At 46.7% G+C, this 27,516-nt stretch overlaps 2 protein-coding genes and 1 long non-coding RNA gene across 9 annotated transcripts; 2 read left to right on the forward strand and 1 right to left on the reverse strand.

Annotated features, from left to right (window-relative positions):
• Nucleotides 1-1,344: 1,344 nt before the first annotated feature.
• LOC108963541 (uncharacterized) lies at nt 1,345-5,489 on the reverse strand. 4 transcript variants are annotated; one of them, XR_003945184.2, is made up of 6 exons: nt 5,260-5,489; nt 4,992-5,170; nt 4,062-4,166; nt 3,487-3,634; nt 3,369-3,389; nt 1,345-3,283 (listed from the first exon to the last, which is right to left on the reverse strand). It is a non-coding gene; the product is annotated as an uncharacterized LOC108963541 (long non-coding RNA). The 4 variants fall into 4 exon arrangements; XR_003945183.2 differs by having other exon boundaries at nt 1,347-3,389; XR_007779266.1 differs by having other exon boundaries at nt 1,367-3,283; nt 3,369-3,634.
• PPIH (peptidylprolyl isomerase H) lies at nt 5,015-14,358 on the forward strand. Its single transcript, XM_009099374.4, has 10 exons — nt 5,015-5,126; nt 5,496-5,560; nt 6,171-6,194; nt 6,675-6,719; nt 7,127-7,169; nt 8,629-8,721; nt 10,249-10,336; nt 11,260-11,300; nt 12,487-12,575; nt 14,160-14,358. Exons 1-9 carry the CDS (start codon nt 5,061-5,063, stop codon nt 12,553-12,555), a joined length of 534 nt encoding a protein of 177 aa, XP_009097622.1. The 5' UTR covers nt 5,015-5,060; the 3' UTR covers nt 12,556-12,575; nt 14,160-14,358.
• A 3,467-nt stretch (nt 14,359-17,825) lies between these two features.
• Nucleotides 17,826-27,251, forward strand: YBX1 (Y-box binding protein 1). Of its 4 annotated transcripts, XM_050982518.1 has the most exons (9): nt 17,827-18,000; nt 18,100-18,153; nt 18,490-18,553; nt 21,955-21,988; nt 24,032-24,121; nt 24,341-24,643; nt 24,997-25,076; nt 25,167-25,444; nt 26,876-27,251. In XM_050982518.1, the coding sequence occupies exons 1-8, from the start codon at nt 17,997-17,999 to the stop codon at nt 25,411-25,413; spliced, it is 876 nt and encodes a 291-aa protein (XP_050838475.1). In that variant the 5' UTR covers nt 17,827-17,996; the 3' UTR covers nt 25,414-25,444; nt 26,876-27,251. The 4 variants fall into 4 exon arrangements, with proteins under 4 accessions (XP_050838476.1, XP_050838475.1, XP_050838473.1 ...); XM_050982519.1 differs by having other exon boundaries at nt 17,826-18,153; XM_050982516.1 differs by having other exon boundaries at nt 17,997-18,153; nt 26,881-27,251.
• The last annotated feature ends 265 nt before the right edge of the window (nt 27,252-27,516 follow it).

Below are 27,516 nucleotides of genomic sequence, written 5' to 3' on the forward strand. Positions count from 1 at the left end.
ACATTCCAGGCTCTCACAGGTGGATGGCTGGACAGATGGAAAGAGCAGGGACAGCCAGGCCAAAGGGAAGGATGGCAAGATGGATGGGGATAGGACATATGGGAGAGTGGTCAGATGGTAAGTTGCCTGGATGGATGGATGGATGGATGGATGGATGGATGGATGGATGGATGGATGGATGGATGGATGGATGGATGGATGGATGGATGGATGGATGGATGGATGGATGGATGGATGGATGGATGGATGGATGGATGGATGGATGGATGGATGGATGGATGGATGGAAGGACGGATGAATGGGTAGACAGATGGCTGAGTACTGATGGACATCTGTGACAATGGGTGTCCCTCAGGGGTCTGTACTGGTACCAGTGCTATTCAATATCCCCATCAATGAAACAGACAGTGGGATCAAGTGCACCCTCAGCACATTGGCAGATGACACCAAGCTGAGCAGTGCGGGTGACACGCCTAGAGAACAGGGCCACCCAGAGGGACTTGGACAGGCTCAATCAGTGGGCTGATAGGAACTTTATGAGGTTCAACAAGACCAAGTGCAGGTGCTGCACATGGGTCAGGGTAACACCCAGTATCAATACAGGGTGTTATAAAGAGATTGAGAGCAGCCCTGCCAAAAAGGATGTGGGATGCTGGTGAGAGGCTAGACATGAGCTGGCCACATGCACTGGCAGCCCAGAAACTGTGTCCTGGACTGATCCCCACAGCATGGGCAGCAGGTGAGAGGGGGTTCTGCCCCTCTTCTTTGCTCAGATAGAACCCCATCTGCAGTGCTGCCTCCAGCTCTGGGTTCTCCAGCACAAGAAGGATCTGGACCTGCTGTCCAGAGGCCATGGAACTGCTCTGAGGGCTGGAGCAGCTCTGCTCTGGGGACAGACTAAGAGCCAAGGATGTTCATCCCAGAGAAGAGAAGGCTCTAGGGAGACCTGAGAGCCCCTTCCAGTGCCTAAAGGGGCTCCATAAGAGCTGGAGAGGGACTTGGGACAAGCTGGTGTGACAGGAAAAGGGAGAAAGGCATCTGGCAGGGTTAGATGGGACACTGCGAAGAAATTTTTCCCCATGAGGGTGGTGAAGCACTGACATGGCTGGCCCATAGAAGCTGTGGAGCTGAGAATATGTCACTTATACATAAGAGCACCCCTGAGCCAGCCTCAGGACTTGATGCCAATTTGCCTCACTGGCAGCCTGCAGAGCTGCCTTCCAATCAGCTCTATCAGCAGGATATTGCCAAGCCATTACTGTAAGTTTCCCTCTTCCACAGAGACAAACCTGTACCAGGAGCTGCTGTGATAGTTCCCACCAGCTGTCCAGGTCAGAGACACAGGTAAGGCACCATGGAGGAGACACTGACTGTGACTTCTCTTGCAGGAACTGGGTTTAACAGCAGGAGGGAGACAGGGCACTAGAGCTTATTAGCAAGAGCAGCAGAGAAGAGGAAAATGCGCAGATCACCTAGCTGGGATAGTGCTTTTTAACATCTGCCAGCACAATTACAGTGAAAAGCATTGGGAGGTCAGGGAGTGACTGAGATAAGTGCCCAGCAGGGAGGAGAGCCCAGGGAGACAGGAGAAGACAGAGGACATGAAAAAGATGGAAAGTGGAAACTGAGGCCACTCATAGTGTGCAGGCTCCAGAGAGACACTGTTGGTTTAGCAGATGATGGGGAAGAGTAACCTGGCTTGTACTGAAATTTTTACATGATTTGTAAGGGTGTTTTTTGATGTCTTGTGTGCCTGAGAAGGCAAGAGGACAAGGACCAAAGAACTGGTTTATGCAAATGCAATATATGTAGCTAAATAATAAAATAATTTATCTTGGTAATTCTATAGTAAAGTATCTTTCCCTTTCTCCAAGGCTGCTGAAGAAGTGACTTTTTCACAGGTCACCAGAACATGACTGGTGCCAAGAAAGATCCCTGCACTTGGATGTTCATCTGGACTCTGCTCCTGCTCACATCCCCTACTCCCAAACACCTTTCTCATTGGACTTGGTTGCTACAGGGCACAGCGGTCCTGAGCACTGGCAATGGAGATCAAAGACAATGCTTTCCTCATTTTGGAGTGAGCTTCACAGCAGGCTTGGGAGCTGGTGCTTAATACTTTCTGTGATAAGAAATGCCTAAATGTTTGTCTTGGTTTTGCCTCAGAAACTGATTTCTGGCATAGTTGAGAAATAGGACAGAAGGTATATGAAATGCAGCTTGTGTGAGACATTGCAGAATCATCTTCAAGGTGAAGCGTTGTGTTTTTTAATCAAACCCCGCTGCCCAAGTCTGCCGGAAACCAATTTCTTCACCAAAAGAAGGAGTAAAAAGAGTGGAAACCCACCTGCTTAACCAAACAGCCCTTTTGATGGGGACTGTCAGTGTCCGTGCTTGCAGTTGCTTGGTTTCCCTGTCTCTTGTAGAGACATCTCTCCCTGGGCATTGCACTTGGGAGAACATGAGCCACACACAGGGGAGCTGAGCCTCTGATCCAGGAGCCCTGAAGACACTGTTCCTGAGAATTCTTTTTCCCTGAGATCTCTGCATGCTCTTTCAATACAAGTGTACAAAGCTCCCACCTTTCTGCATCACAGGGGACTGTTCATAAAGGAAGTCTCAAGTTAAATAAATTTTAAAAAACCCTGTTGTTTCTTGCATGGTCAAACTCTCTATAGAACAATCAGAAGCACCACTTGGGACTGGGTTTGGTTTGATGGTTTTATTGTTTCAATCATAAATGTCAGGTTTAAAAAGGTCAACATTCTTCTGAGATATCTACAGCCTTTGATGGTCACTGGCAGGTTATGCTGGGAAGCTTGGTGACCAGTACTGAACAGGTCTGTACAGAAGCCATATGCACTCGAAATCATTGGCAAAGAGTGAGGCAACTGCTGCAATGTTGCAAATGTTGCTACTTTTTAGTCCTCCTCTCTTGAGGATGAATGAAGAAAGTTCCCATGGCCATGTCCCAGCTGGTGGTGAGGGTCCCCTGCACTTCCTGGGACATGGAATGCCTGGCTGGCTTCTATTCAAGTTCTCCCCCTCCTCAGTGTGCCTGGACTTTCTCCACCTCCTTGATTTCTTGCAGTCTCCTTGTGGCTTCAGGCCTGTCATTTTCTGGCACACATGACATGCAGAAGACTGAAGCAGCACAAGGCTTTGGAAAATAGATCACTATTTTCCAGTCATGTCTGTCCCTTTCAGGCAGTGACTCATCTTTATGCTCTCAGATGTCCATTTTGCCCCTTTTCATAGATGGCCCTTCTCAGAGAGCACACATCTGGCAATTTACACAAGCCCAGTTTAGTGCCAAACAGCAAGGGAGAAGAAATGGCCTGTCAAACTGCAGGACAAAGAGAACTCACCTGGACAAACGGTCTTCTCTCCTATGACAAAAAGTAAAACCCATCAGAGAAGAACAGCAACAAGATCAGTAACACAAGAGAGAATATATTCTGAAAATCCTTTCACACTTGTTCCTACCTGGCATAGAAAAGCAAATATGTATTTTGGCAGAGAGATGTCTTGAGGCATCATTCATCTTGTACCACTGCCCATCCCTGGCCTCCAAAAAAAGGTGTCTTCAGATGAATTGCAGGGGTTTTTAAAGCAAAACCACAGCTGGGACACACTGAAGGACACAATTCACCAATGCAAATCACTGAGCAGATTTTCACCCTCAGGAAACAGTTACAGACTCAAAAATTATCTTTAGAGTTGTTAGGAAATGCCCTGAGAAAACTGTCACCAATCACAAGCTGAAGGTGTAGAAATAGATCACCTTTGTTCACCAAAAGCAGGCATTGCCATTTTGGCATTTCAGTGGAAGAAAAGTGCTCTGTGCCAGCCCAGTTCTGTACAAGCTGAGTCAGGGCTGATCTTCACACTAGAGCCTTCTCTTGCCACAAAGAAAGGGCAAGGCCCAGCTACAGCACTGATTGTACACAGACAGCTGCACTCAGCCATTGAGTGCCTACATAACAATTTCCAAATCAGGATTCTTGTCCAGGAAAGGTCTCTTTCCAAGCAGGAAAGTTGTAGTGCACTTGTTTACATACCTTGCTCATCTTCTGCCACAGAAAGCATGACTTCTGCTCATGCACAGTCAGAACATTGAAGGATGTCCTGTAAACCTCCCAAAGGCAGTGTTCAGCTGATCAAACCTTGTAAACAAGCACAGACCTAACTGTTGCCATCATGGAATTAGTGGAAAAGACCCTGAGGATTAAAACCAATTGCTCACCCATCACTGCCAAGGCCACCACTAAACTATGCCCCCAGGTGCCACATCTACACGGCTTTTAAACCCTTTCAGGGATAGGAACTCCACCACTACTCTGGACAATCTGTGCCAGGGCTGGATGAGCCTTTCCAGAGATTCTTACTGATGTCCAACCTCTTGCAACGACTTGAGGCCAGTCCCTCTTGTCCTGTCCTTTGTTCCCTGGGAGCAGAGCCTAACCCTCACATGACTGCATCCTCCTACCAGAGGGTTGTGGAAAGCAAGAAAGTCCCCTTGAGCCTCCTATTCTCGAGGCTGAGTCCTCCCAGTTCCCTCAGCTGTTTCTTGTGCTCCAGACCCTTCCACAGTTCCATTCTCTTTTCTAGACATATTCCTGCCCCACAATGTCTTTTTCGTAGAGAAGCACCAAGAACTGACCCCAGGACTAGAGGTGTCTCACCACAGCTGGGCGGTCACTGCCCTGGTTCCACTGGCCACGCTGTGGCTGGTACAGCTCACGTGCTATTGGCCTCCTTGCCCATCTGGGCACAACTAAGCTCTTGTTCAGCCGGCGTGTGCCCGGGGGGGGGGGGGGGGGGGGCAGGGAGATGAACGGGCAAGCCTTCCCAGCCGAGCAGAGGTCTACTCTGGGGAGTCCGAGCTGCTCCAGCAGGATAGAACTCCAGACGCCACCCGGATACCACAGACATGGTCTGGACGCACCACACATATCCCAGACATCTCGGACAACCTCACGCCCACCTACCGCCCGTCTCGCCTTTCGTCGGCGTTTCCACTTCCGTCGCCATTTCCGCTTCCTGCAGTGGTAGTCGTAATGTCGGCGCTGGCAGCGAATCCCAACAACCCCGTGGTTTTCTTCGATGTAACCATCGGCGGGCAGGTGGGGGTGCTCCAGGACGGGGAGCTGCGGCGCCTGGGGAGGGACTGCGGGGATATTGCGGATATCAGAGTGTTGTGGGGATGAGAGAGCACGGGCGGTGCCGGGGGTCAACGTGTGACTTGCGGGGCCGCACCTGGAAGCGCTGGGAGTGGCGGTGCCAGGAGCCGGATGGCGGGCCTGTCCGGTCACTGGGCCCGTTGGGAGGGGCTCGCAGGGCAGAGGAGAAGGACTACGTCAGGAGGGGCCTGGAGGGATGGGAATGAATGGGCGTGAATGAGGTGACCGGATTTGTGGGAGTGCCCGGGGTCGGGCGGCAGGCGTCTGTGTGTGAGGGGACCTGAAAGACTCACCTGGCCCTCGTCTCCTCAGGAGGTCGGCCGCATGAAGATCGAGCTGTTCGCAGATGTTGTACCCAAAACAGCAGAGAACTTCAGGTAACGAGCAGCTACCGTTCCTGCAGCTTAGCCTGGACTGGAACTGCAAAGGCTTTCTGGTCCAAGGATGGCTTTTGGTGGCAAACTGATTAGCTGACACCCACCCCAAACTGCTTCACCTCCTTTCTGTCTCTCTGTTCTCAAAGATGCTGTGTGGCATCCTGGTCCCTCAAGGGACCCTATTTGGCTGGAAGGGGTCCTCCTCTGCTTCCTCTGTGAAGCCTCCTGATTTGCTCCATGCATTTAGAGCAGGCAGTGCCTTGTGCCATGGTGGAGGTCTCCTGGCCACCCAGTTCTTCTACCATCAACTAAGGGATGCACCATGTGAAATCCCACTTCCATTGGAGGGATGGACATACCCTGGTCTCTGTCAAACACAGTGTCTGCCCCACATTCACGGTTTCTTACAACCTTGGTGTTAACTCTCTGACCTCCTCGCTATGAAGAGTACAGAATATGTTTTGAAATGGCAGGGGGAAAGGAGTTACCATTTCCTGTTCCTCTTTCTCTGGGAACATCTCTGACACAATAAGGAAAATCCTGTGCATCTGTTGGTGCAGCCCTCAGAGTTCACATGCACCTAACACTCTGCTCTCTTTTTGTTTGCCAGGCAGTTTTGTACAGGTGAATTCAGGTAAGTGAATTCATTATAATTCAGGATTATAATGTCCTTTAAGTGTCCCACTGGAGAAACAGGGCTGGGTGAGGTATAAAGGGTTTGTCTTGAACTTTTTCACATTGTACTTGTACAAAATGGAGGGGAAATCTGCTCTGAGGAAATTGTGACGGGCTTTGAGATTCACAGAGATGGCAGGTTTCTTATTCTGATATGACTTTTTTTGTGCCCAGGTGGCTCTAAAAAGCCCTATCTGCAAAGCCCACCTGCTCATGCTGCACATTGCAGTGGGATCCTGTGAAGGTGATGGTGTGGGTGTTGCAGGGAGCAGAGTCATTTCATGTGCAGAGCCCACTTAAGGCTTTTTTTTGCCTCCAGCTGTATTTCAAGGCAGCTGCTAATGTATACAGCAACCCTTTGGGACTCTGAATTGCTGAGACAATTTTGTCTTGGGATATCCAGTAGGTTGCAATAATTCTCCTTTTCACTTCCCTGCAGGAAAGATGGTGTCCCTATAGGTTATAAAGGAAGCACTTTCCACAGGTAAATCATCTACTGTTGTTTTGACACTAAATAGCAGCCTGAGCCATATGGGGTTTTGTGACCTGCCTTGAGCTATTAGTGGTGTTGGAGACATTTGCGGATCATGGCTAATGTAATTCTATGGCTTTGGGGGTCCTGGGGATGCTGTCCTCCCCACTGGGAGGAATCCCCTGGTTCTGGTGTGCCACGTCAGATATGGCATCTGTGACGTAATCACTATCCCTGTTCAAAAGCCATGAGTCCTAAATGACCCTGTATCAACCATTAATTAATATTTGTTGTAGATTTTAGGCTGCAGCATTCACAGACTGTTAACTTCTGTTGCAAGGCAGAACCCCTTTGCATCTTACCCTGAGCTTCTTGAGGCTTTTGGCTGCTGAGAACTAAGTGTTGTTTTATTTCTTTAGGGTAATAAAGGATTTCATGATCCAAGGAGGTGACTTCGTCAATGTATGTACTCCTGTACTCTCTTTGTCCTTTTCCTCTATGGTATAACATGCTACTGTTTCCAAGGGTCTTTGCTGATTTGTGGGCTCTCTTTCTTTCTGAAGTATCCAGTAGTAACTGGAGGTATCCTCATAGCATTGCTGCCATCCTACTTCAACAGACAACAAACCACTTGAAAACAAATCTGGAGCCTTGGGTGAACACGCATTCTTCCTAAAACATTTTCTCTCTGCAATAACTTGCCAAAACCCTGGAAGCTTTCAAAACTTGAAAAATTTTGTTTGCCCTGTTTTCCTTCCCCCTTCTGTTGTCCTCCTCCAGACAAAAACCTCTGTGAATTTCAATTCACATTGTAGATAGACCCTAAGTACAGAACCCAGTGTGTAATGTAAGACGTCATTTAAATCAAAACTAGCCTTTTGTTACTAAATTTTCTCAAAATAGAAAAGTCTTTGTGCCCACAATGGTTGTCATGCTCTGACGTGGGGATAAGCAGAACGTATGAGTAAGGCTGAAGGGCCACAGGATCTCTTCACTGTTCTAGGATCCGGTAAAATTATTTTATTTTTGGAAGTGTTTCAAAAGAGGAGGGAAGCAATAAAGCTTTTTTTAATATAAAACTTGGTTGTATGAAGGTCTCTAAGAGAAATGACCACGCAGCAGGCGGTTCAGCAGCACCAGACTCTGTGGTAGTTGCTTTTCATGACACTGCTCAGATGTCCCAGTGCACTGTATTACTTCCACTGCCTCTCAACAAGCTTTACACATTTCTCCAGTATTTGGAATTTATATCTTTATTACAAAGCCACCTGAAGAGCAAGCATAGTCATGCTGACCCCTGAGACAGGGTGCAAATTTCTTTCTCAGAGCCAAAAGTTTAATCTACAGAGAGCAGGAGGGAAACAAACAAGGGCTGGGCAAGTAGAGCAAAAGGACTTAGCAGAAAGTACAACATAAACAAAATTTTTATTTTAGAAACTGTCCTTGTAGAACAGAAAGATTGCTTTCCTGTTTCTGATAAAGTCACAGAAAATAAGGTGAAATACATAAAACCACTGTAAGCCAACTTTTGCAATGCAACCACTTCTGCTTTCTTTGTCACACTGTCCCGTACTTCTGTGTCTCCTGCCTTTTCCCTTCCAAGTCCTGATGGGTCTGTACAAAGCAATCTGTAGCCTCCACTTCACTCTGGAAGGCTTGGACTTAAACTTACCATCTGCATGGGCTTCTGCCAACATATTAATGATGAACAATGAACTGTGTAGTTATAAACTGGTTGCTGTTCTTGTTCAGAAATGAAATACTGAATGTGTTAACTGCTGATGTATGTAAATGGCAATACAAAGTCCATTTTGCCCTTTCCTCTTGCTTGGAGATTTTAAATTAATTTTTAAATTTAATTGTTCTGTAGCAGTTGCTACAAAACAAATGCTGTCACTGACTGGGTACCTCTGTCATGCAGGGAGACGGCACTGGTGTAGCCAGTATATATAGAGGTCCTTTTGCAGATGAAAACTTCAAGCTGAAACATTCTGCTCCTGGCCTGCTTTCTATGGTGAGTATAAAATAATGACGTTACAGACTAAAAAGCTTTTGGAACTTTCTCTGTGCCCTTTTCTTAAGTGTATATAGTATTTGCTTGGCAGCAGAATCTCTGCTATTGGGTACAAGGTCTGCTTTGTAGCTACTAGTCAAGCAGCTACTTTTAGCTTAATATGTTGAGTAACACAATAGACCTGATCCTGCAGCATCCTTTCTTTGCTGCCTGTTGGAGTGCTGGGACAGGCTTACCTTGATTGCTTTCAGAAGAGTTTAATTCTTGCAGTTTTCATACAGTGGTGAGTTGGTGATGTTTTCTTCTTTCCTGATGCTGTTATCAAACACTGACCTTGGCAAGGATGAAAGAGAGATTTGGGAGTTCTAAAGCCACAGCAGTGTTACCATGGTATCTTTTAAAACAGACCTTCCTATTCAACATAGTAGGAGAAACTGCAATCATTGCACATTGTCTGGTGGGAACAGTACCCTGACTTTTGGAATAGAAAGCAAATGGAGCCAGTGCTTCAGTGTTCCTATCCACAACTGCTTCTTCCCCAGCTCTTTCAGTTGCTCTGCCCTTGAAACCACTTGCTTAGGACATTTAGTAATTTGGGTTAGTTATTCATCCACATTGAAAACATGGCCCAAAAAGATGTCATGGCACAGCTAAGCAGCTAGTGTACTGTGGTGTGAGAGAAGGGATTCACTCCAGTATTGCCAGCTTTGTGTTAAAGCGGCATGGCTCTGAAGTCATTATACTGGGTCAAACCTTGGATCCCAGGAACCATGGATCCCAGCTGGATCCTTTTGAAGCTGGCTAGCATTAACTAGAAAGCCAAAATGACCCTGTCCTTTGCAATCCTGCAGCTGCAAAACTTGACCTGTTCACTCATCAGGACAGAAACTTGCTTTAGTCGCTCCTGGTTGTCAATATCGCAAGCGGCATTCAGTGTTGCAAAGATGTTTTCTTAACAGAGTGCAAATGCTCTGGGGTTTTTTACTTGGGTGTGAATAAAATTTCGCATCTGGGATGTAGTATGTCACCACCTGTGACTCCTCTGCCAATACAGTTGTTACTTTTCTTGTCACGATCACTGAAAGTTTTTTATTTGTATTCTGAGGAAACCTCCCTAAAGCCAGAAATCAGCTAGGTTTTTTTCTTGACCTGGTTTCTGGTGTTCAGTTTTCTTCAGGGTAATGCTGCAGCCAATAAATACTTGTCACCAAAACGTTCAGCCTTTTTTCAGGAGTCTGCTCTAAAGCCTGGACTTTGGCACAGTCTTGTATTGAACACACCTTTGTAGAAGTATAATAAATAGTTGGTGATGGGGCTCTTGCACATTCTGGTGTGACCAGAGGTGGTGACATACTACATCCCAGCACAGGGTCTCCTGCAGATACGTATTCTGTTTCCTTTGGTTTGTCTAGGAATAAGCTAAAAATAATACATACTTAAACAACACCTCTTCTTTATGTGTCTGTCTTCAGTTTTGGTCAGTCTGAAGTAGTATACTTGTTGTATTTTGCTATTCTCCACCCCCAGGCAAACAGTGGTCCGAGTACCAATGGCTGCCAGTTCTTCATCACGTGCTCCAAGTGTGACTGGTTGGATGGGAAACATGTTGTGTTCGGTGAGTAAAAGTCCTGGAGTGGCAGCTCGCAGACATCCCTGCATGGAAGCTGTTAAAATAAATACTGAGAATCTTCTGAACTGGGAGAAACCCAGAGGAATCATCAAGACGAACTCCTGACCCTGCACAGGTCAGCCCAAAAATCCCACTCTGTGCCTAAGAACACTGTCAAAATTCTCCTGGAGCTCTGGCAGCCTTGGGACTGTGATCATTCTCTGGGGTGCCTGTTCGGTGCCCAAGCACCTCTGGGTATGGACTGCTCATTCTTCCCTCCTCGCTTGTGCTGTCTAAGGGACCTGTGCAACCTGATACTGTGATGGATCACTGTTGGATCGCTGTTGAAATGAATCATTTTTTCACCGGTTAGCTTTTATCCAGATCAGTGTTCAGTGTACTGTATTTGTACACAAATCCTTGTGCCAGTGCAGAGGGCACAGATGAGTGGAAGGATTCCTTTTTTCTCCACTATCAGAGAGGGCTGAGCTTTCACCAGAGTTTTGGACATTAGTTCTGTGAAACCATATCTGCTAACTTGCATTTACTGCTGGTTGAACTGTAGGAGTTCCAGACCAGTCTTAAGCTGGTGGTCTCAACCCGCAAATTTCTAGACACACTACCCCTGTAATGGGAAGAAGCACTTCATCTGTGCTGATCTGCAAACCTAGCTGATTTCTGGCTTTAGGGAGGTTTCCTCAGAATACAGATAAAAAACTTTCAATGATCTGTGCTGAATGTGGAGAATGTTTGAAGAGGGATTGTTTCCTTTATGAGTTTAGAGATCAGTAACAAATCCTGAAGTGCCCAATAGCTGCACACTGCCCAGGGCTTTTCAGGAAGGACAGAAATGTGTTTACCTGTGATGAGTGGAGGGGAACAAAGGTAAAAACCAGCCATATTGAAGTGGATAAATTTTCTCATTCTAGGTAAAATTGTCGATGGGCTGTTGGTCATGAGAAAAATTGAAGTAAGTTTGAATATGGCTACTTCCTTGTGAATGTCTGCATTGGAATGTTATGTACATGATTAAGTAGAGTTGTCCTGCTGTCTGTTTACAGGATACCAGTGAATACCAGTGTTGATAACTGGCATTATTGGTTGTCATCATTATAATGTAGCAGGAAATCTGTTGAAGCACAGGCTGTCATATGAGTTGGCTTTGGAAATGCTAGGATCTTGTGACTGTGATAGTCTTTGAGTGGGGATTGCGCTCTTGGCTTTATTTGCTTTGCATTTGTTCAGAGGCTGAATTAAAAAGTTGTTCTATCAGCAGCTCAGACAAGAGCATAAAGCATCTCACTTCTTTGCCATTGCCTGGAATTATTCAGTGGATGCAAAATCATCAGTTCTGCCGATCTATGATCAGCATGTTTAATAAGAAAACATTAAGCTAATCTCCTGATAGGCTTCCAGGAGCTGAAGATAAATACAGTCCAGGTGATGATTGCTGCCAACATCAGGCCTGGGTGTCATGGCAGGGTAATGAGTAGATTTTACAAATAGCAGCAAGTTCTCTGAGACAGCCAGCATTGACTCCATGACACATGTGGGATAATGTGCATAAGGGTCTCTAATCTGGAAAACGGGGCAAATCACAGAGCTGTTGGGCTTTGAGAAAAAGTTACATGGAAGAAGTAGTACCGCATGGTATAATCTGCTGGAGCATTGTGGTGAGCCTGCTTTGGCTATCGATACAGTGAGACCAAAGTAAAGAAAATGAGAGATTCAGAGAGCATCTGATTCTAATGCATCAGGAGGTTCAGAATGAGGGTGTCTTTGCCACTGTCTCTTTCCTTTCTGTGTGAGCACAGGTTTGTTTTGCTTGTGGCAGCTGCTTCTAGTATCAAAGCCAGAGCAGCCTCAAGTAACTCCACGAGGAGCTCTACAGTTTTTACTCTATTCCTTCCCTCCAATTCAAAGGACCAGCTTCTGGTCTGTGTCCCAAACCTCTGCTTACAGAGGGAATTCACCAGCTTATGGTTGGGCCTGTTGCCAAATGTGTAATGGTGCTTTTCTGCTCCTTAGAGCTGTGTCTGGAATTCCCTGTTCCTCATGTTACAGAGATCTCTCTTAGCCAATCTTCCAGTACCTGTCACTGCCTGAGTTTGCTGTGCTTTTATAAGTTTTAATGTTCTGTATTTGTTTGTCCCCAGAACGTGCCTACAGGTCCCAATAACAAACCCAAGTTGCCAGTTGTGATCTCTCAGTGTGGAGAAATGTGAAGCGATGAAAAAGCAATGTGGTAAGTCTCAATCTTCACAGGCACAGTGCCATGAACTCTGGGCTCTGGGCTGTTCTGCTTCTTACTTTTCTCTTGATTTATTTTCACATTTCTTTGAACCTGCAGAGGGCTGTGTCAGCTCATTGAAACACCAGAAAGTGTTTCTCTAACAGCATTTGTTTTTTGTCAGCTGAAGTCCCAGAACTGGCTTCCCTCCATGCTGCACAAACACCAGAGGCAGCACAGCAAGGATAGGATTTTGCGGCTGTAGTCGAGGAGAAGATGGGTTTGTTTGAGCTTTTTCTTGGATTGGGTTAGGCTGCCTTGAAGCCTCAATTGTAGAAAGTGGATGAAAGGGAATTATAGCAGTAATCCCTCTGGCATTACCCAGGCAGTCTAGCTGGTGGGAAGTCTCACTTTGCCCTGCAGATTGGAGAACTTTCCAACAGCTACAAAAAGCAGACTATCCATGGGTGGGACAGGCAGGGATCAAGATAAGGAGAAGAGAAAGAGAGGACTTGAGCCTCCTTGCTCAGTATAGCTGTAGCACTGACACTACTGAAGGACCAAGGAATTACCATTTTGCATAGTCTTACCTTGACTTGAAAAGAGTACCACTGTCTTTATCTGAAGAGAGATGTTTCCACTATTTACTGTTACTCAGGCTTCATTTTGGTTAAACCAATAGTCTCGGGCTAACATACAGTAAGTATTCTGTTTCCATTTGCCTGCTCAATTTACTGTAAAAACTGGAGGTATTTAAACAAGTCTGTCTAGATTTCAGTGTGTTGGACTTCAGCTTGTCAAAAATCTGCTGTATTAGCCTTTTGGTTGCTGATTTTTTCCACATTTCAGGAGGCAGTTTGCACAAAAGCACCTACTCATAATTTTTGACCTTCCATTAAATGATATCCAAAGGCAACTGGAATTGCCCACAATGTTCCTTCTTTTGTAATAAAGTCTTAGAGACCTGCAGTACTTCAAACTCTTGGGAGCTCTTGCTATTTGATGAAGTGACAACAGGGAATGTAATCATTCTTCCATTCCCCTGGTACTTCTGGTGGCATTTACAGGCTTTTGAAAAAAGCCTGCTAGCAAGGCTGTTTCTTTTCTTGCAGAGCTGTGCTGAAGGGTTGGGTCCCCTTTAGGGTTGTACTCAGTCTCAGACTTTATTATCATTTCGGTTTGGAGTACTGGATCTCTGGCCAATGCCCAGCTTGAGCCTGGAAACTTTTCATTCGTAGGTGCCAGCTTACTTATTTCCAGCCTTGCTGCACTCTCATGTCTCTCATCTGACTGGAGATGAGAACAGCTTTTGCATTGCTTGATTTTACACAGCCACATCAGCTACTTGTCAAGATCCTTGAAAATCAGCTGGGAGAAACAGGCACTGTTGCTTTTTTTTCAGAAGTAGATGGGTTGCCTGGCAGGCAGACTCAGGAGGACTCCCGAGTTCTCTGGATGATGAAAGCTGGTGTGTGTAGCTGCTGGCATGCACTTAAAATCACTGTGTGGCCCCTAGTGTCACTGCACAGCCCGGCTGTTGTAGATCTGTTGGGAACAGCTGTCCAGCATTTAGACTTACCTGTTTCTTCTTCCTTTCAGGTTCCTTTACTGGTGATTAGACCTGTGCTGGCTCTGTGCAATTCCAATTCCAGCCAGCTCAGCTACTGCCCCAGACTTCTCCACAGGTCAGATCCATCCTCTTGAGGTTCTCCTGAAATTATTTAATAATGGGCGTCTTTTTTCTTTTTTTTTTTCCCCACTCTGAAATGTAAATAAAGAATTTTTTTAAATGTGTAAACGTGTGCAGTATACATCAATTAACAGTAGTGGGAATGGATTCCTCTCTAGGTGAGAAGGGCTGTAACATCTTCAGCAAAATGTATTATCCCTGGCTGGTTCAGTAAGGAATATTTACTGCATGGAATTGAGAGAAAGAAGGGGTGAAGGGAGCTTGGCAGAGCTGTGCTGCACCAGCTCTTTCACTCAGCAGGTAACTACAACTGCCTGGCTGGCAGAAAGGTGCTTGGGAATCTCCAGAACCTTTGTGTGTACAGCCTTTCTGAGGCATGAGGAATTGGTATAGCACAGATTCCATCACCATGAGTGCTATGCTCTGAGGAGAGTTCTGATGTTAACAGGTGTCTTTCAGCCTTCCCCTAGCACATGGTAGCACCAGGCCATTGAGCTGTTACGTGCCGCATGTGTTGGAGGAGGGGTTCACCTGGGTACTTACAAGGGTGTTGGTGCAGGCTTGTCATATGGGAAAACCAGAATGATGATGCTATAGGAATGAAATGGGGGCTGCTTGTCCTGTGTATTGAGGAGAGTGCAGCTGAGGCTGCCTTTTTTCTCCCAGAACAGGGCTGAGAGCTCACCCTCCTGGCAGGGGACAAGCCAGCACCCTGCAGAGGGCTGGGTTCAAGCAGGAGCTTTTCATCCAGCTGTTTAAAGGTAAAGCACCTGATGAAAGTTAGGGCAGAGTCTGTTCTGCCACATGCAGGTGATTCATCCCATGTGGAGAGATCCCATCGTGGCTGGGCAGCGGATATAGGGTGCACTCACTGCCTGAGTGTGGCCTTGCTCAGCACTGATGTGCTGGAGGAAGCTCCCCCAGGCTTGGCTGTGCTCTTTTCTCTCGTGGCTCTTTGAAATCCTGGCAGCAGGCTCTGGCTGTCAGGATTCCTGTGTCCTCATTCCTAGGATTGCACAGTAGCTGAGAACACTCACTTCTCTCCAGCCTAAGGCATATCACTTTGTACCTACAGAAAATGAGATGATAAAAGAAGCATGGACACCCCAGTCCTTTCTTCCCTAGTCCCACACATGCTTTGCAGAGGGCTCTCCTGTAAGAGGAGGGTTGAAGATTCTCAACAGGCTGGCTCAGGTGCCTCAGGGAGCTATGCCTGGCAGTGCTGTGCTGAGGTTTGCACTTCTAGCTGCTGGTACCCAAATTCACCATTTTTTCACCAGGGAAACCAGTTTATTTCTGGTTCAGGCTTAGCAGCACTTTTTCAGCCTGATGTATTTATACCATTGCCATCAGCTGGCCTCACTTCCTGCATACAGGCTCACAGAGCTTCCCCAGATTAATTTAGAGTTGCAAATCCATTACTACCTTTTTGTTATTACAATGGCTAATTACATCCCATTATATTTCCCTTCAACATGGAGTGTGCAGGATTCCAGCTTCTGTGCCATGTTCCTTACCTACTGAAAGTCTTCTCAAAACCCACATTTTTTGTTTTAATTCTCCCATTATGATGTCACCCTTGTGTTGTATGTAGCAAATCCTGGAATGTCCTGTAGAGGAGATGATGGACCTCCTCTCAGCTCCAGCATCTTGCTCTAGCTGTGGATGCTGCAGCTGGAGATGGTGTTTCTGGTGGCCTGTGCATTTCCCTGAGGGTCTGAGTTGCCTCTGGATCCCACAGTGTTACCTCCCAAAGACATTGTTGGGGCCCACAGTTTCAGCTGTAGGTGCATGGCCCTGACATCCCCACAGATTTCCTCCCTGGAGTTTTCTCCGTCATGGATCACTCACTGCCTGGTGTATTCCCTAAATCTGATTCTATAGTAAGATTATTTTTCAGGTGATTCACTGCAGTGGTTTTGGTTTGTTAATTTAGGATTTCTTTAATTGAGATTTGTTGAGATTTTTTTAATTAACGTGGTGATGAGTGTGGTGGGTTTTAGTGTTGGCTAATTACTTATTTATTGTTGTGAGATAGGAAGATAGGATTAGGAGAAATGTAAAGTAGGCTTAAAATTTTAAAAGGGTATAAAGAAAATTTTATTAACAGTAGTTAAAAGAAAAAAGTAGTAAGAATTAAAACAAACTCTTAATATTTTTCTTTTATGTTTTTTTACTGATAATGTAAAGAAATAAAATGTAAATTTTTTAGTTAGTTTATTACTTTTAAAATAGGGGGGTTTTTTTGTTTTTTTTTTCTCATACAAAACTATGACAGTCACTAAGCAGCATCCAGTTTTGACATCATTCTAACTTCTTTATCCAGGTCATCATCCTGGTGCAGATCCTTGTGGGATTGTGTTACTGTTTTCAAGCCCTTCCCTTCATTAACTGATTTGAAGATCAGGTGGAAGAGATTCTAAGAGAGCAGGATGAGACCAGTGTTCCTAATGGGTTGATGTGGTGGGTTGAGCTTGGCCCCATTGGAGTTCCTTACCTGGCCAGGGTGGAATATGGGGAACTGGGATGGCAAACTGGACAGTGATTTGTGTGCAGTGCTGAGAGGGCTGATCCCAAGGGGATACATGTTGGTTGCAAAAATGGTGGAGTGGTGGGCCATCTCCCAGAGACCTTCTGGGTGGTTACTGATGACATTTCTCTCCTCCCATGTTAGACAAAAGACATAGCCAAAGTAGGGCTAGGAATCTGTGGCCACCAACCACATTCTTCAACTGCCTAAGGAAAATTTAATTGTTGGACAAGGACAGGGTTTTCCTCTCGACCTTTCCTCTGGGGAGTCCAGCAAGAGATGTCGGGTATCTCCAGGCCGTTGTAAAGTGAAGACATAGGGGGAAGGAGGCAAAGAGGAGCTGAGAGGGGGTTGTTGGACAAAGGCTCCAGCAGGGTAAAGGACCCAGCAGTAATGCTTTCACGACAGCCTGGGTGGGTAGAAGGGCTCAGGTGAGGAGCTGCCCCCGCCCCTCCGGGAAGGGAAGGATGGGATGCTTAGGGAAAAGCTGATTCCCCGCGGGTCAGCTCAGTGCTGTAACTGCACGTCCGTACGTGGATTGGGGAGCTCCGACACGGCTCCAAATCCGTCATTTTCCACTGGAATTTAACGCTCCCAGGCCCTTTCTGGCAATCACTAACGGCAGTGGGCGCCCCCGGAGCGCTAGGACCGGAGCCGCTCGCAGGATCGCTCTGCCCTGGGTCTTTACAGAGAACGGAAGCGGTATCGAGAGCGGCACAGGACAGGAGCCACCGCCACATGGTCGCGCGCACTTCCCCGTTCGTGCCCGTTGAGGGCGGGAGCGGCGGCCGGAACGGCCAATCAGAGGCGGGGGCGGGCACCCGGTGTCGGCCGGTGAGAAAAGCTAGCTTGGCAGCCACGGGCGAAGCAACCAATGGGCGCGAGCTCTTGAGGATAGGCAGGGGTCACCGCCAATAGGTTTTCGGCGGGAGGCGGTGGCGGGTTGGGGAAAGGCCAATGGGATCGCTCTCCGTTTAACGGGCGGGCCGGGTGGCGAATTGCGGCGCGTGCGGGCGGGGCGCGCGGGGTGGCTAGCCGGTGCGCGCCGCCATTGTGGCCAGTTCGATCGGTATCGGGAGCGGAGAGCGGAGCTCAGCGAGCCCGGAGCAGGGAGCAGCCCCCCCCCCCCCCCACGGCCGGCCTCAGTCACCATCACACCGCGGGAGGCGGCGCAAACAGCAGTCACCACCACCGTCCGCACCGAACAGCCGCCGCCATGAGCAGCGAGGCCGAGACCCAGCCGCCAGCCGCCCCCGTCCCCGCGGCGGCCCCCGCCGCCCCCGCCGACTCCAAGCCAAACGGTGGGACCGGGAACGGGGGCAGCGGCCTGGCCTCGGCGGCGCCTCCCGCTGGCGGGGACAAGAAGGTCATCGGTGAGGGCAGCCTGGGGTCCTGGAGTGGGGTGGGAAGCCCCGATCCCCTGCCCCTCCCCCGCCATGGCTGAGGGTGGCGCGCGCTCCCTTCCTCCCCGAGGGGCGGTGCGCGCCCCCTCCCCGCCCCCGGCTCGTGTCCTCGCTCGCGCGCGCGGTGGCCGTTAGTCACCCCCCTCTCTCTCACTTCCCCGCGCGCCGCCGGCCCCGCGTGCCGGGTGGGGGCGGGGCGGCGCAAGATGTCCGCCACGCGGGGCCTTTGTGCGCGCGCCCCGCCACGTGCCCCTGACGCGCCGCTCCCTCCCCTCCTTCCCCTCTTCACTCTCCCCCTTCCCGCAGCAACGAAGGTTTTGGGAACAGTGAAATGGTTCAACGTGAGGAACGGTTACGGCTTCATCAACAGGTGAGCGCTCAGACGCGCGGGCCTTGTCACGAGGAGCCCCGGGGAGGGGGGCGCGGCGCGGCTCGGCTCGGCTCGGCGCTTGTGTCGCGCGGGTGACAGGCGGGGCGGGGGCCGGCGGTGCTTTTGCCGCCTCTCGCCCTGCTTGGTAGAAGGAGCTGGTGAGATACGCCCTTTCTCCACCCCGGGGTTTCTGACCCGCTCGGGGCTTGCCTGGTTGGCTTTTGAGTCCTTTAACCTAGACAAGATATGGGCTCTTTAAGCGAGTCTGTTTCCACGGCGCTGTGTCTTACATTACGGTCCATCCTTTTATGGTGTTTGGGGTTTTTTTTTTTCCCCTTAAGGATATAAAAGTACACTGGCTGTCAGCACACACAGTATTTGCACAGTATTTGTTTAAACTGCTGCGTGAAGTTCAATCAATGCAAGCAAAAATTGGTTTTAGCACTTGGTAGTTAAAACACGCTCTAATGAGGACACCCTCAACATGTGGGAAAATGAGCAAAAGGAGCACAGTTCACACAGTCTGCTGCCACACTCATGTGTGTGGACTGGTCTCATGAGACAAGTGCCTAGAAGATTCTTTTTATGACAGTAGTTGATGTGAAAGAATAATTTGAACGTTTTGGGACTTATTTAAGTACCTGAAGTAGGCCTGTCAAGGAGAGGAAGTGCTCTGCAAACAAGTTTCTTAAAAATGGGCAATTCTTAGCCCCATTGGTTGAGGGGACCCTCCCCAGAGTGTTGCCAGAGCTTTTTCCCTTAATTCGTGGTACTTAAACTTCCTAGTCTCAGAATGAGGCTGCATACTGGAAAATTCCCCTTTAGGCAAGCAAGTATAGTGTTATTACTGGAACTTTTATTTATGTTTGGTTTAAACACTGCCTTTTTGAACTGCCTGTTACTTTATAAACTAGTCTAAATTTTCTGTCAAGCTCCTGAATTGATTTTGTGTCTGCAGCTTTACAAACTTGCCTCCCAGTCTGCCCAGTTTGCATTGTTCATCATGCCATGCATCAGCTCCCAGTGTGTTGAGGAGTCACCAGTGCTGAGAGCTGTCCTGTCTCTGGCTTGGAAACGCCTCCCAAATCCCAGCCACAAACCCCACCTCGAGGGAAGGCTTTTCCTGTTTCCTCAGCAGTGAAAATATTCTGTGATGTCAGTCAAGCAAGGAAGCAGCAGCAGCTAGTTGAGACATCCGAGTAGTTTCCCCAGTCATTACTTTGGCAGCTGTTTAATCCCTGAGGTTGCCGTTTGCAATGAGAAACCCAGCATGATCTCGTATTATCAAGAGATTAGAGCCTGGTAACTGAAGGGGAGGACGTTTCCTCAGTTCTGGAATCTTTGCTTGGCTGCAGGGAAGCTGTGCAGGAGCTCCTGCCTTTGCATGGCTCTGCTTTAGCCAGGTCTGCTTTCAGATAAAATTAGGCTATGGAACTGAAATGAGCTTTGATGTAGGTGCATGATCAGTTCAGGTATTTTCTGTATGTTCTTAATGTTAGAGGTGTGATTCTGTTCCAAAATAGGAAGGAGTTTGAATTCTGGGTCTTTGATGGTTGTTTCTTGCGTTTGCCAAAATAACAAGTGGAAGTGCAAAAAGCTGCTGGCTTGGTCTGTGTCATAACTGGAGCTGCACTGTCTGGCATGGTATTTGGTGCCCTGCTGGAATTTAGCATCTTCTTAATCTATCTGCTTGTCTGTTTCCCTTTTTCTAATATATTTTAGTGGATAAAAGATGTGAATGGAAGAGTGGCATATTGCAAAGATCAGTTAAATTATTTGTTTGGCCTTCAGAATGGGTGTTTCTCTTGCCCCCTTCCAAATTTTCTTTGAAAAAGTGATGGTCCTGTTGTTCCATCGTCCACATGACAGCATGCTTGCTGCTTCCAGATGTCTTTGCTGGAAAACAGTGTTGGGAGTGATGTGGCCAGTGGCATGAGGCTGTAAAGATGACCTGGTGTGTTTTTCACTTGATTCAGTGAGATCTGCGTGGCCTTGTTAGTTGTCAAGCCAAAATTCTGATGTCCTCTTGAATGGAAACTGCTTTGCAAATGGATTTTAAAAACAAGTATCTGGTCTGGTTGTCAAATTCAACCTGGACAAAAGTACAAGGCATCCCACGTTTGTGGATGAGCACTTCCTACCACTGTTTTTCAGCTGAGGATGAAAGAAGGTGCTTAACATTTTTACTAGAAGCATGTTACTATTCTCTTGTGAAGGTTTTCAGCATTTTGGACATAATGTTTTGAAGAAGAGTCTTTTAGCTTTGGCTTTGCAAGGGCTTCTGAGTGCTGCATTCTTGGGGCTTTGGAGATGAGATTGGAATGGCTCTGCTCCACTGCCTTTTGGCTGCCTTTTCCCAGTAACCTTTGAGGTCTGTAGGCATCAATTTCAAGAGGAAACAAGGGGACTTATTTATACTGGTGATGTCTGTTGGAATAGCTGTAGCTTGGATGGAGTTTCTAGAGGAAGTTTAATTGTCAAATCTCACATTTTAAAGCCGGGGGAAGGAGCACCTGGCTTTTATCTTACTAAAAACCAACCCAAGTATTCTGTTACCACTAGCCATGAGCACTCCAGCTCAGAGCATGTTTTCACACAAGCTTACTTACGTCTTTAACTAGGAAATAAAAGCCACTTTGCTGTTGATTCAGACTGTTCCATGCTGTAATGAAACTTAACACTGCGGTGAGGGTGGGTTGGTGTGGTGGGAGCTGGGATGTCCATGCTTCAGAAGTGGCGGAGGTGGCTTGTGCAGCCCTAATCAGCACAAGGTTGTCTCTGTACCTATTCAGAGCAAAAAAGAAACTTCTTTCTGCAGCTGGTACTGAGCTGTGGTTGTTCAGGCTCATGGCAGTGGAGAAAGCTCTGCCAGGGTCATGCTGAAGGATGGGTGCTCTTGGGCCCTTACAGATATAGACCTGAGCTCTTTTCTGTTTATTGAGAGGGGAGACCAAGGCTTGACCAGCTGTGCTGCCTTCAGGGCAGCTGGTGTTGCTGTTCCTCAGGTAAGTGAAACATTGAGGCTCAGGGGATGTAAGTGAGGCTACAGTGGCAAGGGCAGAGCTGCTTCCAAAAGCTGCAGTAGCCAGTCTCCCACAGAGCACTGCTGGGAAGGAGTAAGTGGTCACTGTCAGGTGTTCAAACATCTCTGGTGATGGGATGTGAAGGATGGAGGGGTGTGCAGCAGTGAAGAGAAATGTACCTTACTGCGCTTTGCACTTTGTGAAAGCTGATCTCTTTCCTACACAAAGTAAGCTAATAGGTACTAGTTGATAGCAGGTTGAGGAGTAATGCTGAAAGCCTGTTATGATAGATCTGCATTTTGCCTTTGTACCAAACAACTGAATTTTTAATTTACTGTGCATTTTATTAATGAAGTTCAATTTCCTTTTGTCTTGCAGGAATGACACCAAGGAAGATGTGTTTGTCCATCAGGTAAGATTTCCTTGAAACTTAAACATATTCTCTCTCAGAAATTGCCTGTTCCTGACCCATTTAAGTAGGATTGAAGTTGTGGAAGATCCTTGCCTTTTCACTGTTACTTGAACACAAACAACTGATTCTTGGTTGCATTGCAAGAAGAGCCTCATTGCATTTTGGGATTTTGCACATCAGCCAAGTGGCTGATGTTGTACAGTGATGAGAAATGCACTCAATGTTGTATGGCCTTGGAGGTAACTGCTTGGAGTCCAGTCACCTTGTGGATTCATACAGTGGTTAAGTAAGCATCTGGAAATAAAGTTAAATGAATAGCTCGCAGCAGGGAGAGAAATTAATTGAACTTAGGGTGAAGTGCCAATGAAACTTTTTTTTCCTAGGCAGAATTACAGATTTTATTGCTCTAGGCTTTCAGTGAAAGTCTACCAACATTTTAGAAAGGGCTTTTCAGTTTAACTGATATGTATCCTTAGATATAATGTATGGCAAATAGGTAAGCCTCGAGAAAATAGACCAAGACTGCACACCACACCTGTGTCTTACTTTATGGAGCAGGTTTGCCTTGGTTTAGTTCTTTGTCTAATTGCTGTGATCAGCAATTTGCTTTTTGCTCTTTCTGGCTCAGGATCTCTTTAGTAAGCAGCCCACAAAGAATTCTTAGTGGAACCTGATTTACTTGGGCATTTAGGAGTCCATGGGTCATTCTTTTGTCTCAAATTAGGGATATGCTGCTGATGTTAACACAAAGGAAGGGAAAAACAATGCCTGGAAAGTGTTTTGTTTTCATCATCTCTCAGCTTCATGCTTGTTCTTTGTGTGAATTACCAACTTTTAGAGGCACTGGTTTGTGAGAGGTTATACATACTCTGAGGAGAGGCTTTCAGACCTGATGGGCAAGTAGGGCCACCTGTAAGTGACCTTGACTTACTGGTTGTGTTACAGGACTTGTCATGTAGCTGATATCTATGTTTCTGAAATAACAGTTTACTAATGATTTGTTTCTCTGTAATATTTTTACAATTAAACCGTTATAGGGATCTAATCAGAAAAAAATCAGGTTGTTTGAGAAGTCTAGCTGTGTGTGCTTTTCTCCATCCCTGTTACATAGCTCATGTGTCACAAAAAGCTGTTGGACTGGCTACTTGTTGTAATAAGGCTTTCCTTAAAGCTACTGAGACTTGTGGGCATGTTTTTCCATTGATTTTGTACAATTTAGGCAGAAGAAATCTAATGAAATTGTGTGGCAGGTGTTTATATAAAGTTGTTGCACTTTTATTGCCCTTCAGTTAAAGTGTTTGATAAGCAAGACATGCCTGAGCACGGTGTGTATTGAGTATTAACTGTCATCCAGTACTGCAGAGCACCGAAAACTGAGTCTGTTCTAGTAATGTTGTTTGACAGGTGGCCACTGATACAGAGTATTGTCTGGTGCTGACACCTGAAAAAGACAAAACCTTGTTGTGTAATACACAGCTGGAGTAGATTTAGGATTAATTGGTTAGACCTGTAGTAGAAACTCTGGTGTTGAAGCCTTGGAGGAGGAAATCTCTTGATACTTGGCCATTTTTATGTTTACAGAGGATGGAACACAAAAGCTGCTGTGTCCTGTGGTGTGTGGGAAATAATGGAGGGCTGGAAATCCAAGAGGGTGATTGGAAAGGCTGTGATATATTGGTGTATAGGCATCAGAGAAATGTCTAACTATCATAGAGATGTTGAATTTTAAACTGATTATAGGAGTGCATTGGCCAGTGTGTGGTGTGAGAGTTTTCCTCTTTGTTTTCAACTGCCTTTTTAACCAGCAGACAGCATGTTGACAGGTGCTTCCAGTAAATGGTAAAGCTGTTGCACATTTCAGATACTCCAGAGCATAATACAGGTACATTTTATGACTTCCTGGATTTTCCAGTTATTAACTTGCTTTTTCAGAAGTACAGGTCTTTCTCCTTGGATAAAGAAACTTGAGTATTTTGTAATCTAAAAAAAAAAAAAAAGTCTTCCTTTTATTCTTATGCTGTGCCTGCATTGTTGTGTTGTTAGACTGCCATAAAGAAGAATAACCCCAGGAAGTACCTCCGCAGCGTAGGAGATGGAGAGACCGTGGAGTTTGATGTGGTTGAGGGAGAAAAGGTAAACACATCTCTCGGGTGTCAGAGCGCACATGGAAAACCCAGGTTGCAGGCTTTGGTGTGGTGCCTGTGGTTTGAGTTGATGCCTGATGACATCCAAGTAGGTGAATGGTTTTTCATTTCTTCACAACGTGGATATAAATCTTTGCTCAGTACTAGACTGTTATGCTGTAGCTGGTGGAATGGTGACTGTTTCCCTAATGCTGTTTCCACTCTTTAGGGTGCGGAGGCAGCTAATGTCACAGGACCTGGTGGAGTTCCAGTGCAGGGCAGTAAATACGCAGCAGATCGTAACCATTACAGACGATATCCACGTCGTAGGGGTCCTCCACGCAACTATCAGCAGAACTACCAGAACAGTGAGAGTGGGGAGAAAAACGAAGGAGGAGAAAACATCCCAGAAGGCCAAGCCCAGCAACGCCGTCCCTATCGCAGGCGGCGGTACCCACCTTACTATATGCGTAGGCCCTACGGGCGTCGTCCACAATACACCAACCCTCCCGTACAGGGAGAGATAGTGGAGGTAACATTTGCCTGACATATGATGCTGAATGGGCTTGGTTGCTTTGGAGCAGGGTGATGGGATGCACCTTTTGACACTTCTTGTAGGTACACCAGATTATTTTAATAAGGTGTGGCAGTAGCGTGAAATGAAGTAGCTGAAGGTCTTCATGTTACAGCTTCTAAAAACCAGAGTGTTCCAGTTTGAATGATTAAGTGGAGGATTCTCCATCATGTGTGCACCTCTTCCCTAGAACTGCTGTCCACCTTGACTGAACTGACAACCTTCCAGCTCCTTTCTCACAGCGTGACAAGCTGTGGAGTTAGCACATTTCTAGTTGGGGCTGAGGAGGTCTGTGGCCTGATGTCTTGCAGGGTGCTGACAACCAGGGTGCAGGAGACGGCAGACCAGTCAGGCAAAACATGTACCGGGGTTACAGACCAAGATTTCGCAGGTATGCTGCAGATCAGCTGCTGGTTTTAGCCTTGTTCAGCAACAGAGCCGGGACATGGTGATGCTCAGGTGCTGCATAGTTAAAGCCTAGCTTGACTTTCAGGGGTCCTCCTCGTCAAAGACAGCCTAGAGAGGATGGAAATGAAGAAGATAAAGAGAACCAAGGGGATGAAACCCAAAGTCAGCAGCCACCTCAACGTCGGTACCGCCGTAATTTCAACTACCGACGCAGACGCCCAGAGAACCCTAAACCACAAGATGGCAAAGAGACGAAGACAGCCGAACCACCAGCTGAGAACACGTCCGCTCCCGAGGCTGAGCAGGGCGGGGCTGAGTAAATACCGGCTTAACATCTCTACCATCATCCGGGTGCGTGACCAGGGGCGTGGGGATGCCATTTGCTGACTATGGTTGCTTTTTATTTGTGCCTTACAGTGTTTAGGCTCTTCTTGCTCACACATGCTATAACTGATCTGTGAGCATGTCTGGAGAACTGAATTATGAGGCTTTGTTGCATCAATGCTGACTAATTGGGAGGACTTAGTTACAAGCTTTAATTGTCATTGATGGAATACTGTTACACTTAAAATCTTGGCTGTGTGAGGTAGTTCAGGTGTACAGCAGTCTCTACTCACCCAGAAATTCAAGCAGTGCCAATGTAAAGACTTGAAAGTAGTCAGGAGAAGGTGGGATTTACATGCTGGGATTTACCTAGATCCATCAGTGCCTGAGTTGAGTCCTACAGGGAGGTGGATGGCATTGAGACCTTGGCATCCATTTCTACAAAGGTGATGCAGAATTATCAGGAGTGTCTCAGGAGCAGCTTTTTATCTAATCAAAGTGCTGGAAAAACTGGTAGAAATGGTGGCTTTGTCAGAGCTGTTGCAGTGCTGAGATGTGGACTCAGAAGGGTTGTATGCAGGGCAGGGGCCAGAGGCTGGATTAGTTGCAAGGGAACCTGTTTGCGACTGAGGCTTGTTTGGTGCTGACTCCTGAGAGACAGTTCTGCTAATTTCGGAATATTTTCATTGCCAGGGCTTTGTTCTGCATTGTCACCCATGTGTGTCTCCCGTTTGTTTTGTTCCTTGCTTATTACTTGGAGGGCAGGAAAGTGAAAGAAGCATTTAGGCTGTAGTGGGAGCAGTCTGAGTGGTCACCTTGATGGGATGGACAGGAGCTGGAGGAGTTGGGCTGGGAGACAGCTCAATGTTAGCAGCAGCTGCAGCCTCTCCCAACTGGGAGCTTGGGGACGTGATCTGCATGGGTTCTACTTCTTCATGTTCTGCTTGCAGATGGATCATTCACTCACTGTCCAGACTGTGCTGCAGTGATCTCTGTTCACTTTTGGCAAACATTTGTTGAATCCTAGTATTCATCTTAGTGGTCAACACCTCCTGGATGAATTCTTAGAACATAGGCTTCAGAAGAATATGATAATGTCACCTTGGTTGCTTTTGCTGTCTGGTAGCATTGGAGAATATTTGGTTTAGTTTCTATGCTTTGAGCAGTGGCTGAATGTTGGCAGAACTCGGTGGAAGCAGCCCTCCCCATGATGGGAGGTATCCCTGTGGGTTTAAGTTGACTGACTCTTTGGGAGTCTTGGCATTGTTCCTTTGCAAAGCTGGTTGAGGGGGCTGGGGGGTGGGGCTGACAAGAAGTAGCTGGTGAGGGTTGGGCTGTGGGCTTGTGACAGGCAGCTTAGGGTGAATTTTTTGAATTGCAGGTGAGCCTTGGTACACAAAGCACCCCTCTAACCCTTTGACACCTGTCTGATCAGCCTTTTTTTCCCCTCTTTTTCAGTTTAGTCATCAAAGAAAAGATTTCAAGAAATGAAGAAGAAAATGAAATTCCAGCAATAAGAAATGAACAAAAGAATTGGAACTGAAGACCTTAAGTGCTTGCTTTTTGCTGTTGACCAGATTACTAGAACTATCTGCATTATCTATGCAGCATGGGGTTTTTATTATTTTTACCTAAAGAATTCTCTTTTTGGAAATGATAAACACGTTTTTTAAAAGCCTGGTTTTTCTCAATATACCTTTAAAAGTTTGTAAATTGTTTCATATCTGGTCACGTTGAGATTTTTAAGAACCTCATTTTTAATTTGTATGAAATATACGCCTGATTTTTTCAAGTCAAACTGCAAGCATCTGTTAATAAAGGTCTTAAAGAGTTACTATGTGTGCTTAGGTCTTTTAAAGGTTTTCAGTATTCATAGAAGGTTTAGGGAAAAAATGACTGCTTTACTCTTTAGGCATACAGGCTGGTGGGGTAAAGCAGAGAAGTTTAAGTAAAAAAACCAATGAAGGTGCAATTGAGTCACATTGGAGAATGATGGACAGGCACAGAGGGATAGGAGTTTCTAGTGCTAGCCCAATGTGTTTCAAGGAGCTGCTTGCTGGTACAGCTTGGCTATGTCCTTGCTGGAATATAGTACATGC

Source organism: Serinus canaria, chromosome 21 (assembly GCF_022539315.1).
Source record: "Serinus canaria isolate serCan28SL12 chromosome 21, serCan2020, whole genome shotgun sequence".
NCBI lineage: Eukaryota > Metazoa > Chordata > Aves > Passeriformes > Fringillidae > Serinus > Serinus canaria.

Bases quoted from the DNA above. Each gene is read 5' to 3' on its own strand.
- PPIH (XM_009099374.4), top strand. From the start codon at position 5,061: ATGTCGGCGCTGGCAGCGAATCCCAACAACCCCGTGGTTTTCTTCGAT. The intron at 6,720-7,126 runs GTAAATCATCTA...TTATTTCTTTAG, and splicing joins AAAGGAAGCACTTTCCACAG to GGTAATAAAGGATTTCATGA. The intron at 10,337-11,259 runs GTGAGTAAAAGT...TTCTCATTCTAG, and splicing joins TGGGAAACATGTTGTGTTCG to GTAAAATTGTCGATGGGCTG.
- YBX1 (XM_050982519.1), top strand. From the start codon at position 17,997: ATGAGCAGCGAGGCCGAGACCCAGCCGCCAGCCGCCCCCGTCCCCGCG. The intron at 18,554-21,954 runs GTGAGCGCTCAG...TTTGTCTTGCAG, and splicing joins GGTTACGGCTTCATCAACAG to GAATGACACCAAGGAAGATG. The intron at 21,989-24,031 runs GTAAGATTTCCT...TTGTGTTGTTAG, and splicing joins AAGATGTGTTTGTCCATCAG to ACTGCCATAAAGAAGAATAA.